General features: G+C 35.1%; 1 protein-coding gene across 1 annotated transcript in view; it reads right to left on the bottom strand.

The window, feature by feature from the left end:
• Nucleotides 1-14,300: 14,300 nt before the first annotated feature.
• Nucleotides 14,301-21,188, bottom strand: part of LOC141347431 (SH3 and cysteine-rich domain-containing protein 3-like) — a 12,191-nt gene continuing 5,303 nt past the window's right edge. Inside the window, exons 4-12 of the mRNA XM_073852453.1 lie at nt 20,586-20,683; nt 20,375-20,434; nt 18,601-18,693; nt 18,406-18,469; nt 18,273-18,310; nt 18,067-18,170; nt 17,871-17,922; nt 16,332-16,469; nt 14,301-14,828 (exon numbers count right to left, since the gene is read on the bottom strand). Of these exons, the coding sequence (XP_073708554.1) occupies nt 14,730-14,828; nt 16,332-16,469; nt 17,871-17,922; nt 18,067-18,170; nt 18,273-18,310; nt 18,406-18,469; nt 18,601-18,693; nt 20,375-20,434; nt 20,586-20,683 (746 nt within the window). The 3' untranslated portion in view covers nt 14,301-14,729. The remainder of the gene's footprint in view (nt 14,829-16,331; nt 16,470-17,870; nt 17,923-18,066; nt 18,171-18,272; nt 18,311-18,405; nt 18,470-18,600; nt 18,694-20,374; nt 20,435-20,585; nt 20,684-21,188) is intronic.

Raw genomic sequence — 21,188 nt, 5'->3', positions numbered from 1 at the left:
ACAAAGCCCTAGTAACCTCACAGTAACCCCTTTTCAACTATTCAGAACACTCTAACAACCACTCTAAACACCATAGCAACCTCTTAGCACCCACATAAAACACCCTATCCAATAGCAACCTCAGAGAACACCCTAGCAACCACAAAGCCCTAATAACCTCACAGTAACCCCTTTTCAACTACTCAGAACACCCTAACAACCCCTAAGCAACCACCCTAAACTTCCCAGCAACCCCTTAGCAACTACATCAAACACCCTAGCAACCCCATAGTAACCACCCAAAACACCATAGCAATCACAAAGCCTTAGCAATCTCATAGTAACCCTTTTTCAACTACTCAGATCACCCTAACAACCCCTAAGCAACCACCCTAAACGCCATAGCAACCCCTTAGCAACTATATCAAACACACTAGCAACCCCATAGTAACCACCCAAAACACCATAGCAATCACAAAGCCCTAGTAACCTCACAGTAACCCCTTTTCAACTATTCAGAACACTCTAACAACCACTCTAAACACCATAGCAACCTCTTAGCACCCACATAAAACACCCTATCCAATAGCAACCTCAGAGAACACCCTAGCAACCACAAAGCCCTAATAACCTCACAGTAACCCCTTTTCAACTACTCAGAACACCCTAACAACCCCTAAGCAACCACCCTAAACTTCCCAGCAACCCCTTAGCAACTACATCAAACACCCTAGCAACCCCATAGTAACCACCCAAGACACTATAGCAATCACAAAGCCTGAGCAATCTCATAGTAACCCCTTTTCAATTACTCAGAACACCCTAACAACCCCTAAGCAACCACCCTAAATGCCATAGCAACCCCTTAGCAACTATATCAAACACACTAGCAACCCCATAGTAACCACTCAAGACACCATAGCAATCACAAAGCCCTAGTAACCTCACAGTAACCCCTTTTCAACTATTCAGAACACTCTAACAACCACTCTAAACACCATAGTAACCTCTTAGCAACCACATAAAACACCCTATCCCATAGCAACCACCGAGAACACCCTAGCAACCACAAAGCCCTAATAACCTCACAGTAACCCCTTTTCAACTACTCAGAACACCCTAAGAACCCCTAAGCAAGCACCCTAAACTTCCCAGTAACCCCTTAGCAACTACTCAGAACACCCTAGCAACCATCTACAGCTCAACAGCACTCGTGTTATTTAGGTTTAGTTTAAGAAATAAAGAGCATCTCAGTCAGTGATATAAAATAAAAAACTCATCGTTTTTCATCTGTTCATCATAATTTATCCGTCTCACTGACAGAAACGACTTACTGCAGTGAGTTTATAGAGACAAAACTCAACATGATATGCTTCATCTTCATGAGGAGGAACAAAATAATGATGCTGAATGAAACAAAGATATAGAAACTCATTTCAGTTTCTGGATCTCTAACGCTGAATCTCAGAACTCACATGGATACTGATCTTTCTGCATTTCTGCTTTTTTAAACACATATTTGCTTGCTAACAATCGCTCTCTCTTTCTTACACTTAGCCAAAAACACCAGCCGTGAGGAAGGGTGCGGGAAAGAATTGTGGGTAAATTTGTCTCCTGTTTGTTGCCACGACGAGACAAAGCTCTGCCTTCACGCCCAGCTGAGTCTGTGTGATTAAAGAGACGACAAGCAAAACCATCTGCCTGTCACACTCATCCGTCATCACACTCATTCTCCATCAGCAGCCCCTCCATCACTCATACTTTCACTCTGACACACACACACACACACACACACACACACACACACACACACACACACACACGTGAAAGTCTCCGGCTGGAGGTTTTAGGGAGAGATCAAATGGAATGAGTGATTTAGAAGCGTCACTGAAGTAACTCTGAGGGGTTTGTGTGTTGTACAGGTATGAAAGACTCCTGACGCACGTATGCGAGCGTGAATCTGTGGAAATACACAGGTTTGATTTCATGCATTTGCAAATTTGTCAGAACACGATTCAGATCAAGTGCACACTGCATCTTGTCAGAATTACCAAGATAATGTGATTGTTAATATATGTACTGTACTCATTAACAGATGGAAAACTCTCGAACTTTAGAACATCATGTAACATCAGTAAAGAGGCACTGACAACAAACCAGTCAGTGCCAATAATTACCATGATTCTGTCATGAGGTAAACACAGTATTACACACAGTACAAGAGGAACCCGGAATATCGGAATTATGAGTTCTTGTGCACATGTATGACCAAATTAAGTATTTACAAGTTGGGAAACTCTAACTTTAATGCTTGAAATGTCACAATAACAAACGCCTCTATGATTTTCCCAGCTGCACTCATAGGCAGCACAATTGTAAACATTTCTACGGTCAGTTTTCTGTTGCAGGACAAATACTGTCAGCAAGAAAACCTCTATTGCCCCCTGGAGTTCTGAGGTGTGTTACCAGCCCAGTAAAGCAAGTTAAGTGCATGTTAAGATCTGACGGCACCTGGAGAACTGAGATCATCTGATCTGATCTCAAGCTGAACCTCCATTGGGACGATCCACAGGAAAAGAGTCAGATGGATAAATAACGGCAGCGCTGGAGTTCACACGGCGTCAGCCAAATGCACAGGAACATCATCCGAGACCTGAAGCAGAAGAGCAGAAAGAGCTTATGCTGGAGGAGCGTCTCTCTCTCTAGTGGTCTAACACAGCTAGTTTTTTCTCCTGGACTCTATTATCGGGCCTCTTTCTCTCCATATGATGTGAAAAACACAGTCAGCAGTGATGCAGCGTGGCCCTGAGAGACGCAGGAGAGCCCACACTCATCCCTCATCCTGCGATTCCTCCGTCTCTCCTCATGCACCCCATCTGGGCCTGAATATCGATTAAGCGTAAAGAGAGATTGAATCTCTCGGTCGGCGGTCGGACCCCTGAGGGCCTCCAGTACAAAGAGTCATGACTTTAACACTCTGACCGTCGTCCCTTCAGCTCCGCTGCACTAGTATACTTAGTTTAGCACTCTAACTATCCTTGACTGCAGTCAGTTAGTGCTCTAACTGTGACGTTAATGTGCTATAAATACATTTCAAAGATTTTACGTCACTAACCTGGTAAACTTCAGTTAATCCAGTAAACAATTCTTTCTCGAGATTGGTTGATTGGTTCTTGTTCAGAGACACATGGCTGGGGGTTGGAACTCTTTTTACACCTAGCAACCACTCAGAACACCCTAGCAACTCCATAGCAACACTAAGAACACAGGACAATATTTACAAGTGGGAAACTCAATTCTAGAAGATACTCAAGTTGCAGTGAGGTAGAACTATTTTCACACTAGACAGGAGTAAACCCCTAGCAACCACTGAGAACACCCCAGCAACTCCATAGCAACCACTCAATACACCCTAGCAACCTCTTATCAACCACTAAGAACACAGAAGAATATTTACAAGTGGGAAACTCAATTCTAAAAGATACTCAAGTTGCAGTGAGGGAGAACTATTTTCACACTAGACAGGAGTAAACCTCTAGCAACCACTGAGAACACCCTAGCAACTCATAGCAACCACTCAATACACCCTAGCAACCTCTTATCAACCACTAAGAAGACAGAATAATATTTACAAGTGGGAAACTCAATTCTAGAAGATACACAAGTTGCAGTGAGGGAGAACTATTTTCACACTAGACAGGAGTAAACCTCTAGCAACCACTGAGAACACCCCAGCAACTCCACAGCAACCACTCAATACACCCTAGCAACCTCTTATCAACCACTAAGAACACATAAGAATATTTACAAGTGGGAAACTCAATTCTAGAAGATACACAAGTTGTAGTGAGGGAGAACTATTTTCACACTAGACAGGAGTAAACCTCAAGCAACCACTGAGAACACCCTAGCAACTCATAGCAAACACTCAATACACCCTAGCAACCTCTTATCAACCACTAAGAAGACAGAAGAATATTTACAAGTGGGAAACTCAATTCTAGAAGATACACAAGTTGCAGTGAGGGAGAAATATTTTCACACTAGACAGGAGAGAACCCCTAGCAACTCCATAGCAACCCGATAGAACACCATAGCTAACCTTAACCCTAACCACACAGAACACAGAACAATAATTACAAGTAGCAAGCTCAGAATTCTAGAAGATACACAAGTTCTAGTGAGGGAAACTTGTCACGCCAGAAACGAGAAAACACCTAGAAACCCTATAGAAACCATGCAGAACACAGAACAATATTTACAACTTGAAAACTTGACATTCTAGTGGATACATAAGTTGCAGTGAAGGGGAAGTCATCATGCCAGACAGGCGAAAACACCTAAAAAGAAACCCCATAACAACCACTGAGAACACCCTAGCAACTCCATAGCAACCCCTTAGAACACCTTAGCAATTCCACAGCAACCCTGGAACACAGACCAATATTTACAAGTATGAAGCTTGGAATTCTAGAAGATGTGCAAGTTGCAATAGGAGAACTTGCCATGCTAGACAGACGAAAACACCTAACAACCCCTTAGAAACCACTGAGAACACTTTAGAAACGACATAGCAACCACTCAGAACACTTTAGCAACCAAATACCAAATAGAAGTTGCAGTAAGGGGAAACAGTTTGTCATGCCAAACTGGGGAAATCCCTAGCTTCAACTCCATAGAAACTACTCAAAACAACCCTACAACAAACAAAACAACCCAATAACAACCATTCAGAACACACTAGCAACCCCAGAACCACCCAGAAAACAGAACAATATTTAAAAGATGCTCATGTTGCAGTGGGGCGATAAATAATCTAGCAACTCCAAAGCAACAACACAGAACACCTTAGCAACTCCATAGCAACCACACAGAACACCTTAGTAACTCTATAGCAACCACACAGACCATCCTAGCAACCTTATAGCAACAACTAGGAACACAGAACAATATTTACAAGTGAATTCTTGACGATACTTTGTTAATCTTTAATCTAGTTGAGTTCAGCCTCCAACTTTACCTGCCAAACAGTAAAAAATTATTTATAATGCCTGACTCTGTGTGTGTGTGTGTGTGTGTGTGTGTGTGTGTGTGTGTGTGTGTGTGTAGGTTTAGACGACTTCATCAGGAGGAAGGTCTCTGTAAAAACGCTTACTGCCTTGATTTATGAGATGATATTTTTCAGCCTCCTCTTATTCTGATGACTGGACAGTGTAAAAGCAAACGCTCTCAAGCGCACAGATAGTCAAGGTAAGAACGCCGCTGAATACTCACACATCCAGACCCTGAAGTGCCATGATGAGCTACAACTGGACAGAGACACTCATATTAACACAAACACACAGACGGTCACACCAACAGATGAAGTCAGATAAAGAGCCAATGTCTCATTTAAAAGAAACAGAATCAAAGCATACAAGAACAAGAACACAAACACTTCCCGCTGCACACGCTTGATTTCATGTGCTGTTGTGTCCGTCAGGGATCCAAACTCATCAGAAAAAGACAACAAGCATTCAAACGCCCTGGAGGAGGTTCAGGGGCTTTTGGAAAAAAGGAAATCAGCCTTAACCCTCTGGTATTATTCGGTCATTTTATACTGGGAAAAAAAATGTTTTGAATTTTTAAAAATCAGCACTTCGTCTGAATGATACGAAACTTCACTCTGTGACCAGAAAAAAAAAAATGTGGAATTGATCAAAAAAGCTAAATGGTCATAAAAAAATAGTCACACTTGTGTTGACATAAAAATTACTGCCATTGGAAATGAATGGGTAATACACAAACACACTGAGATTTTTTGTGTGTGTATAATCTATGAACTAGTAACACAAAGCATGTTTTTGCAAATGTGTGAAATAAAATTAATAATTTGGCCAAAAGTGCGGTAAAAACACAGACACCAAGGAAGGGTTACACATTAAAACATCAAGAGTACAAAACCGACACACACACACTTACTTACATGCAACACACTATTATATACATTGATTTCTGTAATATTTTTTATGAATTTTGAGGTTATGTGTAAGAAAAAGTCTTTCTCTGTGTTCAGGTTTGACTGTAGTAAAATTAATGCAAAAACTGACATTTCAAACCAAAAATGCAAACCAAAAAATCTGAACCTTTACAAAAAGTAGTCTCTGAGAATGTCTAAATATATATCAAAATCCACAACTTAATAAAAATAAGTATTTATGTTTGAAAACCACTAGAAAATGTATAAGCCTTTTATATAGATCTAAATAGGAATCTAGTGGCTAAAACACGGAATTGCAGATGTTTTTTTTTTACTCCCACCAGATGGCACTAATCTGACTTCAAAAATTGGATTTTAAAAGCATTGTCTCTATTTTAAAATGATTAAAATTATTGGAATAATTGGAAAAATATTTATTATTTTCAATAGGGAAAAAATGACCATACTTTTTGCATAAGTATTAATTAGTACCATTAAATTCTCTCAAAATACAAAAGGAAAAATATTATGGAACAAAAATATATTGCATTGATTTTACTGACAATAAAAAAAAGTTACATTTCAGTTTCACAATACCAGTTAAAATGTGGATTTGCAGTCTCATTTCATGAGGATATAGGTCTTTGATAATAAAACAAAATACAAATTTTTAATTCAAAATGGCACTTTTTGCCAAAAGGTAACAAGTTTGCATCACTGGTCTGTGAAATCAAGCCAAATGCAATTAAAAATACAACCATGGTATCCTTAGCATGCATTGAGCATCGTCTTTGGTCAGTTTTCTCCCTCAGCTCAACTACTGTCATGACAAAGCAACAATACTTAAGGATCAGTTTAATTAGTTTAGCTGCAACCTGTAAAGCTATTTATAGCATTTAACTGAATAACAAATAGACGTCTGATATACAGTGTTGGGGAAAGTTACTTTTAAAAGTAATGCATTACAATATTGAGTTACTCCCTAAAAAAGTAACTAATTACGTTACTTAGTTACTTTTTATGCAAAGTAATGTGTTACGTTACTTTTGCATTACTTTTTAAATCTGGGCAGGGCTTGCTTGTTTGTTTTTATATAAAAAGTTGTATTTTTGTCAAATGTAAAAGCCTTTTCACACCAAAAGCCTCAGGCTTAGAGAAAAGTAAATTGATGTCTATACAGTAGACCACAGAAGAAAAAAATGTAACTCTTCAGTAACAAAAAAGGAAAACAAATGTTAGATTATCTTGAGTCATTTCTGCTTATTAGTATGGATGAATTGGATCATCGAAGGTCGGCAGCAAAGACATCGGTTAATAAAATGGGATTAAATACATAAAGGATATTTGTAATATTTAACATATTTAATTATTGCAGGTTTGCATTGAATATCAGTGTTTTTGTTCATTTTGAGGAACACTGTATCTGTTTTTTTAGTGAGTGAGATTTTTGCATGTTCACATTTATTCTAGAACTAAAATCTTACTCACAATTTTGTCTCAACATGGGGACAGGAGAGCTTTTAATCAATAAATGGGGGAAAAGTAACTGGCGTTACTTATTTGAAAAAGTAACTCAGATATTTTTAGTCAATTAAAGTAATGCATTACTTTACTAGTTACTTGGAAAAAGTCATATTATGGCGTTACTTGTAATGCGTTACCCCCAATACTGCTAATATACTGTAAACGATCAACCTTTGCACTGAGCTTTAAATGTGTTGAAGTAACACAGATCAGTATGTTTCTGACCAGAGAAAAAGATCTCCAGGAACTGAATCCTGGAGGTTTGATGGACCAAATGAAATTCCGTGACCTTAAATACAGACAGATACAAGACTCCTCATAACACTGACACAAAATAAAGATCAGCTCAGCATGGTGGATGTGGAGTGTGTGAGACTCTCTCTTACACACACACACACACACACACACACACACTATTTCACACACATGCATGCAGACGCTCATTGTAATTCGTGAATTCTATTAGTGCAGCCCTGCAGTGAGCCTGTGCTTAGAGAATAAATAATGCTAATGACGATGATCGCTCACGCTGTCACACACACTCTCACTGGCGTCCCCAAGGGCCACGGGCCCCCAACACGCACAGGTGTGTGTGTGTGTGTGTGTGTGTGTGTGTGTGTGTGTGTGCTTCTGAGTCTGACACTCTAATTGCTCCCAACCCTGAAGCTTCCTCTCCAGCCCTCTGTCCCTAAAGGCCATCTGAGCTCCGTCTGTGTATGTGTTTGTGTGTGTGTTCAGAGCTTCTAAAGTGCTTGTCTTCCTCTCAGTCGACTGTACAGTCGATTACTTTGTTTAATTATATAGCGCTGTAATAGCTTAAATAATCCTGGAGCATCACAGCGTGTGTTTGTCACTCACACACACTGATCTGCGGTCAGTGTGTTTTCATTCAGCACTGATACTCAACAGCTTTGGCTTTTGCTACACTGGACATTGAGCCATCAAATTACACAAGGTTACTAAATATTTACTGAACAAATATTAAAGTAACAAAAGTTTAAAAATTATCAGGTTTGACTGAACAAATGACATTAAGAACAAAAGATAAAGAGCGTTTTAAAGGTTCAGTGTGAGGAATTATTGTGACTCATCTGACACCATAAAGGTGAGTTTTTCTTGTATTTTTAAGTTAATATGTGACCCTGGACCAAAAAAAACAGTCATATGGGAATTTTTTTAGAGAGATTTATAAGTATTAATAAATAAGCTTTTTTTGTGTGGTTTGTTAGAATAGGACAATATTTGACTAAACTATTTGAAATGGAATCTGAGGGTGGAAAATAATCAAAATCACCTTTAGAGTTGTCCAAATTAAGTTCTTAGCAATGCATATTACTAATCAAAAATTAGGTTTTGATTAGTATATTTACAGTAGAACATTTACAAAATATCTTCATGCACCACGATCTTTACTTAATATCCAATGATTTTTGGCGAAGAAATTCCCATGTTGATTTTGTAATACAGGGTCACTTTATGTGCACTTTTTAGGGTTAGATAAGACTCAGATGTGTACTTTTGAGGGTCTGCCGCAGTACTTTTTTGCACATATTTTCTGAAAGAACTGATAGTTGCAAAATTGACTTTCAAGACCATGCCTTTTTTGGCTAGTGGTGTTTAGTATTGATTTTTCTCTCTCACAGACATTCATACTGATTTCCATTTTTTGTGAGGACATAATGGTTTTTCTACTGCACAAACTGTATTTTCTATCCACCAAAAAAAAAAAACTACAGGCATTTTTACAATCTCAAAACAACTCATTCTGTGTGATAACAGTTTGGGGTTAATAAGTCTTTCTTTCTATAAGAAATTCATATATTAATGTTTCTATTTCAAATAAATGCTGTTCTTTTGCACTTTCTGTTTTTTCTGTGAATCCTTAATACTTGTATTTATCAATGATGCATTAAATTAATAAAAAGTAACAGCAAAGACATTTACAATGTTACAAAAGACTTCCGTTTCAAATAAACGCTGTTCTTTTAAACTTACTATTAATCTGTAAATCATGGAAAATAAAAAGTATCACTGTTTCCACAAATACACTGCAAAAAAATGCTTTTCTAGCTTAGATTTTTTTTGTCTTGTTTTCAGCCAAAATATCTAAAAATTCTTAAATCAAGAAGCATTTTCTAGACAAGTAAAAATTGTCTTGTATTCAGGAAAAAAAAGTCAAAATTAAGTGCATTTTTGCTTAAAACAAGCAAAATAATCTGCCAATGGGGTAAACAAAATAATCTTGTTTTGTCTGTTTGAAATAAGATTTTTTTTCTTACCTCATTGGCAGATTATTTAGCTTGTTCTAAGTAAAAACTCACTTAATTTTGACTTGTTTTTTCTGAAAATAAGAAAATGATTTTTACTCGTCTAGAAAATCCTTCTTGATTTAAGAATTTTTAGATATTTTGTCTGGAAACAAGACAAAAAATCTAAGTTAGAAAAGCATTTTTTGCAGTGTATATTGAGCAGCACAACTGTTTTCAACACTGATAATAATAATAAATGTTCTTGAGCAGAAAATCAGCATATTAGAATGATTTCTGAAGAATCATGGGACACTGAAGACTGGAGTAATGATGCTGAAAATTCAGCTTTGATCACAGGAATAAATTACATTTTAACAGATATTAACAGAAAAAAACATATTTTTGAAATGTAATAATATTTTACAATTTTACTGTATATTTGAGCAACTAAAAGCAGCCTTGGTGAGCAAAAGAGACTCCTTTGAAAAACAATCTTTAGCAATATTCTGCAATAAAGTAGGCCTACTTTGAAACAGACAGACAGAGAGAGAGAGAGAGAGAGGTGAGTGTTGGAGAACAGAAGGAAGCTTCTCTTTGTCTCAGACCGGTTGTCGTCCTTGACAGGTGTGACAGCGTGTCATCATCACATTGTTTTGAGTGTCAGTTTGGACTTCAGGTGAGTCACATCACTGACAGATGGACCAGACACCGAACAACAACTGCAACCCTGAGCGGCTGCCGTCAGCTAATGAAACTCAATTTCATTACCTCACTACATAAAAACCACGGAAATATCGTTTACTCGCCCGCGTCGCAAAACCATTGAGAATCTATGAATAATGAAGATTAATAAGCATACAAATCATATTAGATAATTGAATTCAGCGCTGGTGAAAAATGAGACGGAATAAGAATAGTTATTCTTCCACGATTTCCCAAAGAGCCTTGTCAGAGATTCAATATTATGCCTCATAGATTAAACCATTACAGACGGGCTTCGCAAAACAGACGCAGACAGACGGAGGGACTGAAACAAAGAGTGAAAGGGAAGGAAACAGACAAACACACGTACAGAGAGCGGCGATAACGCCACGGCCTCCGAGACACATGGCGATCTCTCATTTCCGGCCCTAATGTTATAATGCATCCGCACGTCTTTGAGAAGCGAAAGCCAGGAAAGAAAGAAAGAAAGTAGTGACCGTAATGGCGCAGATGAGAGGCTGAAACAATGTGTCCAATCAATATCAGCTCGATCGGGCACGCGGCCACTGAAACACACTTTTAATCCATTATTTTTAACCACATTTGCAGCATTTCTCAAAGTCTAAAGGTGGAGATGGATGAGTCGACTTGCGAAGCGTAATGTGATTTGGAGCATCAAAGGACAGATGAGCTCTGAATGCAATCAGGTGGCTGATTGCTATAAAAATCTTACCCATCATGCACTGGGGGAAATTTGTGTTACACAAATAAGATGAAACACAGGGCTTTGAGTCAATAAATGCACAGCCGGAGGAGACGAGAAGGCTTTTAACCCATCAGAAGCAGCACATTTTGTGCAAAATATTTTAAGTTAGACCTGCCGTTTGTTCTTTGCATCATTAAATGCAAATGCAAAAATGATGGTTTTCAAACAGGTTTGCCATCAGTCAAACAAAACAATGTTCTAAACACTTTTTTATGACATTAGTGGCATTTTAAGAGTTAAAGACAGTTAGCCCATTATTTACTCACCCTCACGGCATCCTAGGTGTATATGACTTACTTCTTTCAGATAAATGCAATCGGAGTTATATTGAAAAATTGTTCTGGCTCATTCCATCTTTATAATGCAATACCGGGGTGTTTCTCTTCATCAGTCCCAAACAAGTCCAATAAAGTGCATCCATCCATAATAAAAAGTGTACTGTTAGTGCAACCTGGTTAAAAATGATTACTATGTTTTAAATCTGGATATTTTCCTTACAAAAATGCATCAATTTGCATGCACCGTGTGAGGCACTTTTTATTATGGATGGATGCACTTTATTGGACTTGTTTTGGACTGATGAAAAGAAACACCTGCCCATTGCATTATAAAGGAGCCAGAACAATTTTTAACATAATTCTGATGGCATTCATCTGAAAGAATGAAATCACATAAACACCTAGGATGCCTTTAGGGTGAGTAAACAATGGGCTATTTAACTCTTTAAGTACTTAAAATCAGTGTTGGTGAAAGTTACTCTTAAAATGCATTGCAATATTGTGTTATTGCATAAAAAAGTAACTCATTGCATTACTTTTTATGCAAAGTAATGCATTAAATCATTTTTGCGTTACTTTTTGACAAATGGCCTGGGCTTGCTTATTTTTTTAATAAAAAACACAACGGTTGTATTTCTGAAAACTGTAAAGGCAATTTCACACCAAAAGTTAAATTAATAAGCTTCAGCCTGAAGGAAACACCTCTGTTTACTTAGATTTTTCCCAACACAGATGTCAGTGAAAAATGGGAAAACAAAGTAATCTGTGTTACTTATCTGAAAAAGTAACTCAGATGTTTCATTGTAAATTAAAAAGTAATGCAAAAGTAATCTGATTACGTTATTTGTAATCCATTACCCATAACACTAGTTATAACGCATCCTTCACAAGCTTATAATATGAATTCAAGTTTGTAAATAAAGTATAACGATGGTTCTACACAAATATATTTCACTAAATCTATTATTATTATTATTATTATTATTATTATTTGTCTTTTTATCTATTTGTACGGCTGTTTGTTTTGGTTGTGGACACCAGGAAGACTAGCAACCACTTTGTGGAAGCTAATAAGGATCCAAATTAACAATAAATAGGCTTACTTCCACGCTGAAGAATAAGGTGGCTAATGCTGAACATCAGCAATGAATCAGTGCAAATGTGACTCTACATTCACTCCAGTGAGATACAGGTGGAGATTCACTGAGATCTGCATCACACACACACACACACACACACACACACACACACACACACACACACACACACACACACACACACACACACACACACACACACACACACACACACACACAGAAATCTCTGCACTGCATGATGGGAGATGTTACTGTCAGAATCCAAACAAAAGACAGTGTTAAAGTATTGATGCAGAGAGAGAGAGAAGGAGAGAGAGTGAGCAGAGGTCAGACTGGAGAAACAAGGGGCATTACTGACATCTGCTGGCAGACAAGTGCAACACTGCTGCTCGAATGGACACATACTGGAGAAATAAGAAAAATAATACTGAAAACTATTGTTGAAATAGAGCTTCAGTTTGGAAAGAAAAAAATATTTGCTCAAAAAAAAAAAAAAAAAAAAAAAAAACAAGCGAAAATGTAAGAAATTATCTATCCATCTATTTGCCTGCACTATTGAATAAACTTTTTTGTCTAAATGGTTCCATAAAGAACATTTAACATATGAAGAACCTTTCTGTTTCACAAAAGGTTCTTTGTGGTGACAGAAGGTTCTTCAGATTATAAAAAGGTAAGAAAGAGATGGTTCCTTGACTAAATGGTTCTTTGTGGAACCAAAAATGGTTCTTCTATGGCATCGCTGTGAAGAACCTTTTAAAGCACCTTTATTTTTAAGATTGTGCCTATTTAATTATCTATCCGTCTATCTGTGTGTCTGTCCATAATCTATACACCTGTATATCTAGCCATCCATCTTTCTGTCTATCCACCTGTTTATCTATCCACCCAACCATCCACCTATCTTTCTGTCTATCCATCCATCCCTTTCTTTCTATCCACCTATATATCTATCCATCCATCCACCTTTCTTGCTGTCTATCCACCTGTATATCTATCCATCTATCCATCCATCCATCTTTAAGTCTTTCTGTCTATCCACATGTATATCTATCCATCCATCCATCTATCTTTCTGTCTATCCACCTGTATATCTATCCATCTATCCATCCATACATCTTTAAGTCTTGCTGTCTATCCACATGTATATCTATCCATCTATCTATCCATCCATCCATCTATCTTTCTGTCTATCCACCTGTATATCTATCCATCTATCCATCCATCCATCCATACATACATCTTTAAGTCTTGCTGTCTATCCACCCGTATATCTATCCATCTATCCATCCATCCATCCACCTATCTATCTGTCTTTCCACCTGTATATCTATCCATCTATCATCCATCCATCCATCTTTAAGTCTTTCTGTCTATCCACCTGTATATCTATCCATCTATCATATATCTATCCATCTATCATCCATCCATCCATCCATCTATCTTTAAGTCTTTCTGTCTATCCACATGTATATCTATCCATCCATCCATCTATCTTTCTGTCTATCCACCTGTATATCTATCTATCCATCCATCCATCCGCCAGTCCATTTGTCCATCTGTCTATCCATCCACCTGTCATTAAACTTTTTATTACAGAATTTCTTGGAGAAAATAAAACACTCCTGGCCTCTAATCATCTAAACCAGGTCTGGAATTGATGAGGACTGAATGTATTTTGCTTTGATCATGCGGTTCTCCTCTGTCTCTGTTTTCCTCAGTTTGAGCTCCACTAGCCGTCTGCGGCTGACAGAGGTCAGGAGTGAACCGTGACACGGCCGATCTGATGTCACCGCGGCCCTGTCCTCCGCGCGTGACGTCTGCCATCCACAGGAAGTGACCCGTATCTGACGGGGGCTGCTGTTGGCCGATCATGCGAGCGCTGAAGCTTAGCGGGTACCTGTGCCGTCCTCGCCGCCGCTGACAGCCGCGCGCCACCACACATACTTATGAAGACACGACTGAGACGCTGACAGCAGACAGACAGACAGAGAGGAGACGTCTGCAGCAGGGTTTAATAATGTCTTATTTATGACACAGTCTCTTCACATCATCAAAACTAAACCTGAATATACTGCTTTAAACTCCAACACTCACATACTGCTTCTATATTTTAGAATATACATGATTTTTCTCTTTAAAAAAAATAACTGGAAGTGTCAAAGCAAACACACACACTCATATCTCCTGTAAGATGTCAGCAGGGAAGAAGCCGAGTTTGCGTCCGGTGCTGACCTTCAGATATCCGTTCACCTCGTCACCCTTCTTCACCACAATCTGTGCAAATCAGGACAAAAGGACGAAGCAGACAATGAATATTCACTTGTGCTAATGCAAATACACTTCCTGTGCACATCAAAGTAATACTGTGTGTGAACATGACAGAACTGGATTCACATTTGAATGATCAGCTCAGTAACATAACCAGTGTGATTATTGTGAAAGGAGAAGTTCACTTCCAGAACAAAAATTTACAGATAATGTATTCACCTCCTTGTCATTTAAGATGTTCATGTCTCTCTTTCTTCAGTCGTAAAGAAATCGTTTTTGAGGAAAACATTTCAGGACTTTTATTAATTATTCCATAGTGGACTTCTATGGTGCCCCGAATTTGAACTTCCAAAATGCAGTTTAAATACAGCTTTAAAGGTCTCTAAACAATCCCAGCCGAGGAAGAAGGGTCTTATCTAGCGAAACAATTGTTGTTGTTTTTTTTTTTTTTTTAAATAACAATTTATATACTTTTTAACTTTAAACGCTCATCTCGTCTTTCTCTGAACTCTGTTTTTTCTGGGTCAAGACAGTTAGGGTATGTCGAAAAACTCTCATCTCATTTTCTCCCTCAACTCAAAAAAGTTTGTTTGGAAAATAATATAAATACTAAAAGAAAATCTTAGGCTTAAAAAAAATGTAAAAATTAGAAATGTTGTTTTGGCAAGTAACTATTAAAAAGTTTAAGGTGAAGTACTAAAATGAATAAAACAAAAATAAAATAAAAAAATAAAGCTAAATAGAAATATAAATAAAAATATTTAAAAAAAGCATATGACAAAATTATTAAATTTAAACTAAAACTAAATTAAAACTGAAAATATAAAATAAAGCCAATTCAAAATTATTAAATACTATATTAAAGTACAGTATAAATATTATTAAAAAAAAAACCACACTGAATGTATTTGGGTCAAAGACGAAAAAGTGCAATATTGCTTTAAATTGTTTTTCCAAAAAAATATTTAAAAGTTTTCTGTTTAATTTAATTGCACATTTGTATAAATATCATACATTTTCCCCTAATTTACAGAAGACATCCACTAAAATGTTATTCAGTGTAACAATTTTTTTAGGCTTATTTACAATAAAAATCAATTTATGACACATTAAAAGATGAATTACTTTCACCCCAAATACTAATTAGTTGCAATTATACATTTTTAAATTTGCCACTATCCTAAGTTTTGCCCATTTGTCAGTAAGAATTTTTACTCATTTGAAACACAATAAAATGTAATATGCTCCCTTATTTTTTTATATATGCGAATATGTACCAGTCAGAATAAGCATGTTGTTTGTATTTTTACATAAATATTGTGTCACACTGAATGACGGTGTAACTTTATTTCAACCAAATTTTGAACTTATTTGAAACCTTAAAAGTTGACACTTTACTTACATTTAATGTGCTTTCTATGGACATAAAATCACTTTTGTAAATTTCTTGCACACTTGGATGTGGACATCTTAACATCTTAGACCCATTTGTTTGCATGTGTGTTGTACCTGGTCTTTTTTCAGTGTAATTTGTCCCATTTCTCTGTTTCCAACGAAGGATCGCGTCACCTTGTAAACTATCTCTCCTGAACGCACGCGGATGATGTAGTTTGCTGGAACAAATCCTGATCGATCCCCAATCTTACCCTGAAATGTGGATTTAATCAGTGTTTGGTTATGAAAGAATATGAGTCGTTAGTGCAGAAACGATTCTAAATGTCCAGGCATAAGGCCTAAAAACCTGTCTTTAACATTTATGACCCTGGATCACAAAACCAGTCACGGGTATATTTGTAGCAAAAGCCAAAAATACATTGTATGGGTCAAAATTTTTCTTTTTTGCCAAAAATCATTAGGATATTAAGTAAAGATCATGTTCCATGAAGATACTTTTGTAAATTTTCTACCATAAATTTATCAAAAGTTAATTTTTTATTAGTAATATGAATTGCTAAGAACTTCATTTGAACAAATTTTAAGGCGATTTTCTCAATATTTAAATTTTTTTGCATCCTCAGATTACAGATATTCCAATAGTTGTATCTTGGCAAACCATAAACCATGCACAAAGCATACATCACTGGAAAGCTTATTTATTCAGCTTTCAGATGTTGTATGAAGAATAACATTATGTAATAATAACATTTATACACTACTGTTCTTGTTCGGGAAGATTTTTTAAAAGAAAAATGTAATACTTTTACTTATCAAGGATGTATTAAATAGATAATAAATCAGCGTATTAGAATGATTTCTGGAGGATCATGTGACATTGACGACTGGAGTAATGATGCTGAAAATGTAGCTTTGTATCACTGGAATAAATTACATTTTAAAATACATTCACATAGAAAACAGTTATTTTAAATTTAAATAATATTTCACAATATTACAGTTTTTTCTGTATTTTTAATCAAAGAAATGCAGCCTTGATGAGCAGAAGAAACGTCTTTAAAAACCACTAAAAATCTTACCAATCCCAAACTTTTGAGCAGCAGTGTATATAATAAGAAATTAATATTTTTATTCATCAAGGATGCTTTAAATTGATCAAAAGTGCCAGCAAAGACATTTATAATGTTACAAAATAAAATGTACCACTGTTTCCACAAAAATATTGGGCATCACAACTGTTTTCAACATTGATAATAATCAGAAATGTTTCTTGAGAAGCAAACCAGCAAATTAGAATGATTTCTGAAGGATCATGTGACATTGACGACTGCAGTAATGATGCTGAAAATGCAGCTTTGATCACAAAAATTAATTACATTTTGAGAGATATTCACATAGAAAGCTGTTATTTTAAATTACAATAATATTTCACAATTTCCATATTTTTGATCAAATAAATGCAGCCTTGGAGAGCAGAAGAAACTTATTTAAATCTTACTAACCCGAAACTTTTAAACAATAGTGTATGTATGGACTGACATTTTTATTATCGTATTTTTAAACACTTGCAAATGTTGTGTTTTGATGTTTTGTTGACTGTCAGTTGCTGTGATGTTTTCTATATTTCTAAGTTTGATTCAGTGAATCACTCACTCTCCACCATTCTTCGTTGGAATCATCGATCACAGTGATTCGATCTCCTGGACTGATGGACACAAACACAGAGACGGATTGACAAAAACACAGACAGATTGTGATTGTGTGGTCAATCATACAGAGCTGACAGATGATGATGATGATGATGATGATGATGAAGAGTATAGATATAGATGAACTAGATGAGACTCACTGCACGTCTAGGTCGTCCTTCTCTATGGCTTTGAAGCGATACAGAGCCAGATAATAATGAGACTGAGAGAAAACGCCCAGTTTACCCGGCTGAGGCTTCTTATTCTGAAACAAAACACACAGAAGAGAAGAAAACTTGCGCTGATCAACATGTGGAGACATTCACATCACCATCTTCATCATGAGCATCATCTGCTGATCTCTGACCTTGTCTTCTGCTGCCGCTTTGTCTTTCTTTTCTCCTTCTTGATTTGCTGGACAGAGAATAAAGATCTCAAATCACAACATGACATTGACAGGAACACGTAAAAATGAGCGTATTTCAATTTAAGTTCTGTACCTTCCTTTTCAGCACCTTCCTCTGCTTTTGGTTGCGTCTCGTCTTCCTCCATCATCATCATCATCTGGTAAAATGGGGCAGAAAATAATATGAAGAAGAACATGCAATACATGAGTGTTTATGCTTTATTTGAAAATATGAATACGATCCTAGATTTGTATGTTTGTCTTTTTCTGGATGTGTTTTTATGCTCACATTCTTTTTGTCTTCTGACGATTTCTTGCGTTCCTTGTTGGCCATGATTACGCCGATACGCAGCGTCTCATACACCGGATCAGTGCGATTCATCTGAGCTACAGACACAGACAAACTTGTAATTCAGTGCTGAATTACTGCTATGCATCTGAACTTTCTAAAGTAAAACAATAACAATAATAATGATAATAGTAATCGTGATAATAATAATAATAATAATAGTAGTTAAATACATTTATTTATTTTACACATGTATTATTATTATTATCTTATATTTTTGTTAGATTATTTTGCATATTTTAATACATTTTTAGATAATAAATCTGGATATTATTATTATGCATATTTTAATGTTTTTTAAATATAGATTAATGTGCTTTTGTATTATTATTTTTTATTTTGTTATTAAAATAAAATATTAAAATAAAATATTTGATTATGCATATTTTAAGGTTATTATTATTATTATTATTATTGTGCATTTATATATATATATATATATATATATATTAATGTTTCTAATATTATATATTGTATAAAATAATTATAAATAATAGTTATAATAATAGTAATAATAGTAATAATAGACATTGGGTGACTATTATTATTATTATTATTATGATTATTATTGTGCATTTTTTTATGTTTCTAATATTATTATATACTAATTATTCTATATTAATAATAATACAAATAATAATCTGGATATTATTATGCATATTTTATTATTAAAATTAAATATTTTATTATGCATATTTTAAGATTTCTGTATTTATATTATTATTATTTTTATTATTATAGTGCATTTTGTAATTTCTCATATTACTATATAAAAATATTATAAATAATAATAATAGACTATAAGTGACTATTATTATTATGATTATTATAGCACATTTTTAAACATTTCTAATATTATTATTATTATATACTATTGCTTAGAAATTCATAATAATAAAAAGAATAATAAAATTTAAGTATTTATTTATTTATTTATTTACATATGTATTATGATATTACTATCTTATTATTGATTAGATTATTTTGCATATTTTATTACATTTTTAGATAATAACAATAATAATCTGGACATTATTATACCTAATTTAATATGTTTTTGCATTATTATTATTATTATCATATTTTTTATTAAGACAAAATATTTCACTATTCATATTTTAAGATTTCTTTATATTATTATTGTTTTATTATTATAGTGCATTTTGTAATGTTTCTAATATTATTATATAAAAATTATTTTAAATCAATAATAATAAAAAATAATAATAATTAAAGTTTAATATTTATTTATTTACATATGTATTATTATTACTGTTATCTTATTATTGATTAGATTATTTAGCATTTTATATTACATTTTTAGATAACAATAATAATCTGGATATTATCATGCATATTTTAATATGTTTTTGTATTTTTATAATTGTATTTGTATTTATAAATAAAATATTTTATTATGCATATTTTAAGATTTCTATAATTATATTATTATTGTTTTATTATAGTGCATTTTCTAATGTTTCTAATATTATAATATAAAATAATTATAAATAATAATTAGTTCTGATTCGTATTTTCATTCTAATGAACGAGAAGTTGAAAATAATGAACTAAGTTGAGTGAATCTTCAGGAAAGAGCATCTGCGAGTCTTTCTGCAGATGCAGCAGTAAAGTTTGCGCGTTCTGCTTTAAATAATGAGCCCATATTGAAGTCACATGACTGAGACTCACAGAACGGAAGCAGCTCTTTGACGGTGGAGTTCTGCTGACTGCTGTAGAGCGGAGAACTGTACGCACGCCTGAAACCTGGAGGCTGGAATATATGGAAAATACAACTAAAACAAGCTAAATTACACAAGCTACGGCTTCCCTGCACTGACAGATTTGAAGAGCAAACCACAAATGCATTCATTAACAGTCATTATAGCGCATAATAACGCAGAAGAACATCAGGAATCACTCACAATCTTGCCGAAGCACCTCTGAAACTCCGCATAGCCCTGACACTGGTGATGGATGTTGGTCTTGCAGTTTTTGCACCTCAGAGCAAATTTATTATTGACTAGAAGACACAGAGAGACAAAAGCCAGATTTATAGTGATGAGACTGAAGTAGGGTTACCACTTTTAATACAAATAAATAAGGGATGCATACTGTTTAGAGAAAATCTCACACTCATCCAGGCCATCCCAAAAACCCACAACAAATTCTGAAACCATGGACAATGTAGATATATATATATATATATATATATTAGGGCTGGGACACGATTAATCGCGATTAATCGCATCCAAAATAAAAGTTTATGTTAACATACTAAATGTGTGTTTACTGTGTGTATGTAATGTATGTATAAATACACACACAAACATGTATATTAAAGAAAACTGAAAATAAAAATTAAATTAAAATAAATAAAATATTTATAATTATATATATAATCTAAATTAAATACAAATATAACTATCCACACATATAAGTATTTTTTAAAGGCTTTACATGCATGTGTGTGTATTTATGTATACATAATAAATATACACAGTAAACACCCATTTAGTATGTTCACA

Source organism: Garra rufa, chromosome 12 (assembly GCF_049309525.1).
Source record: "Garra rufa chromosome 12, GarRuf1.0, whole genome shotgun sequence".
NCBI classification, from domain to species: Eukaryota; Metazoa; Chordata; class Actinopteri; order Cypriniformes; family Cyprinidae; genus Garra; species Garra rufa.
This window is presented reverse-complemented; position numbering and strand designations above follow the sequence as displayed.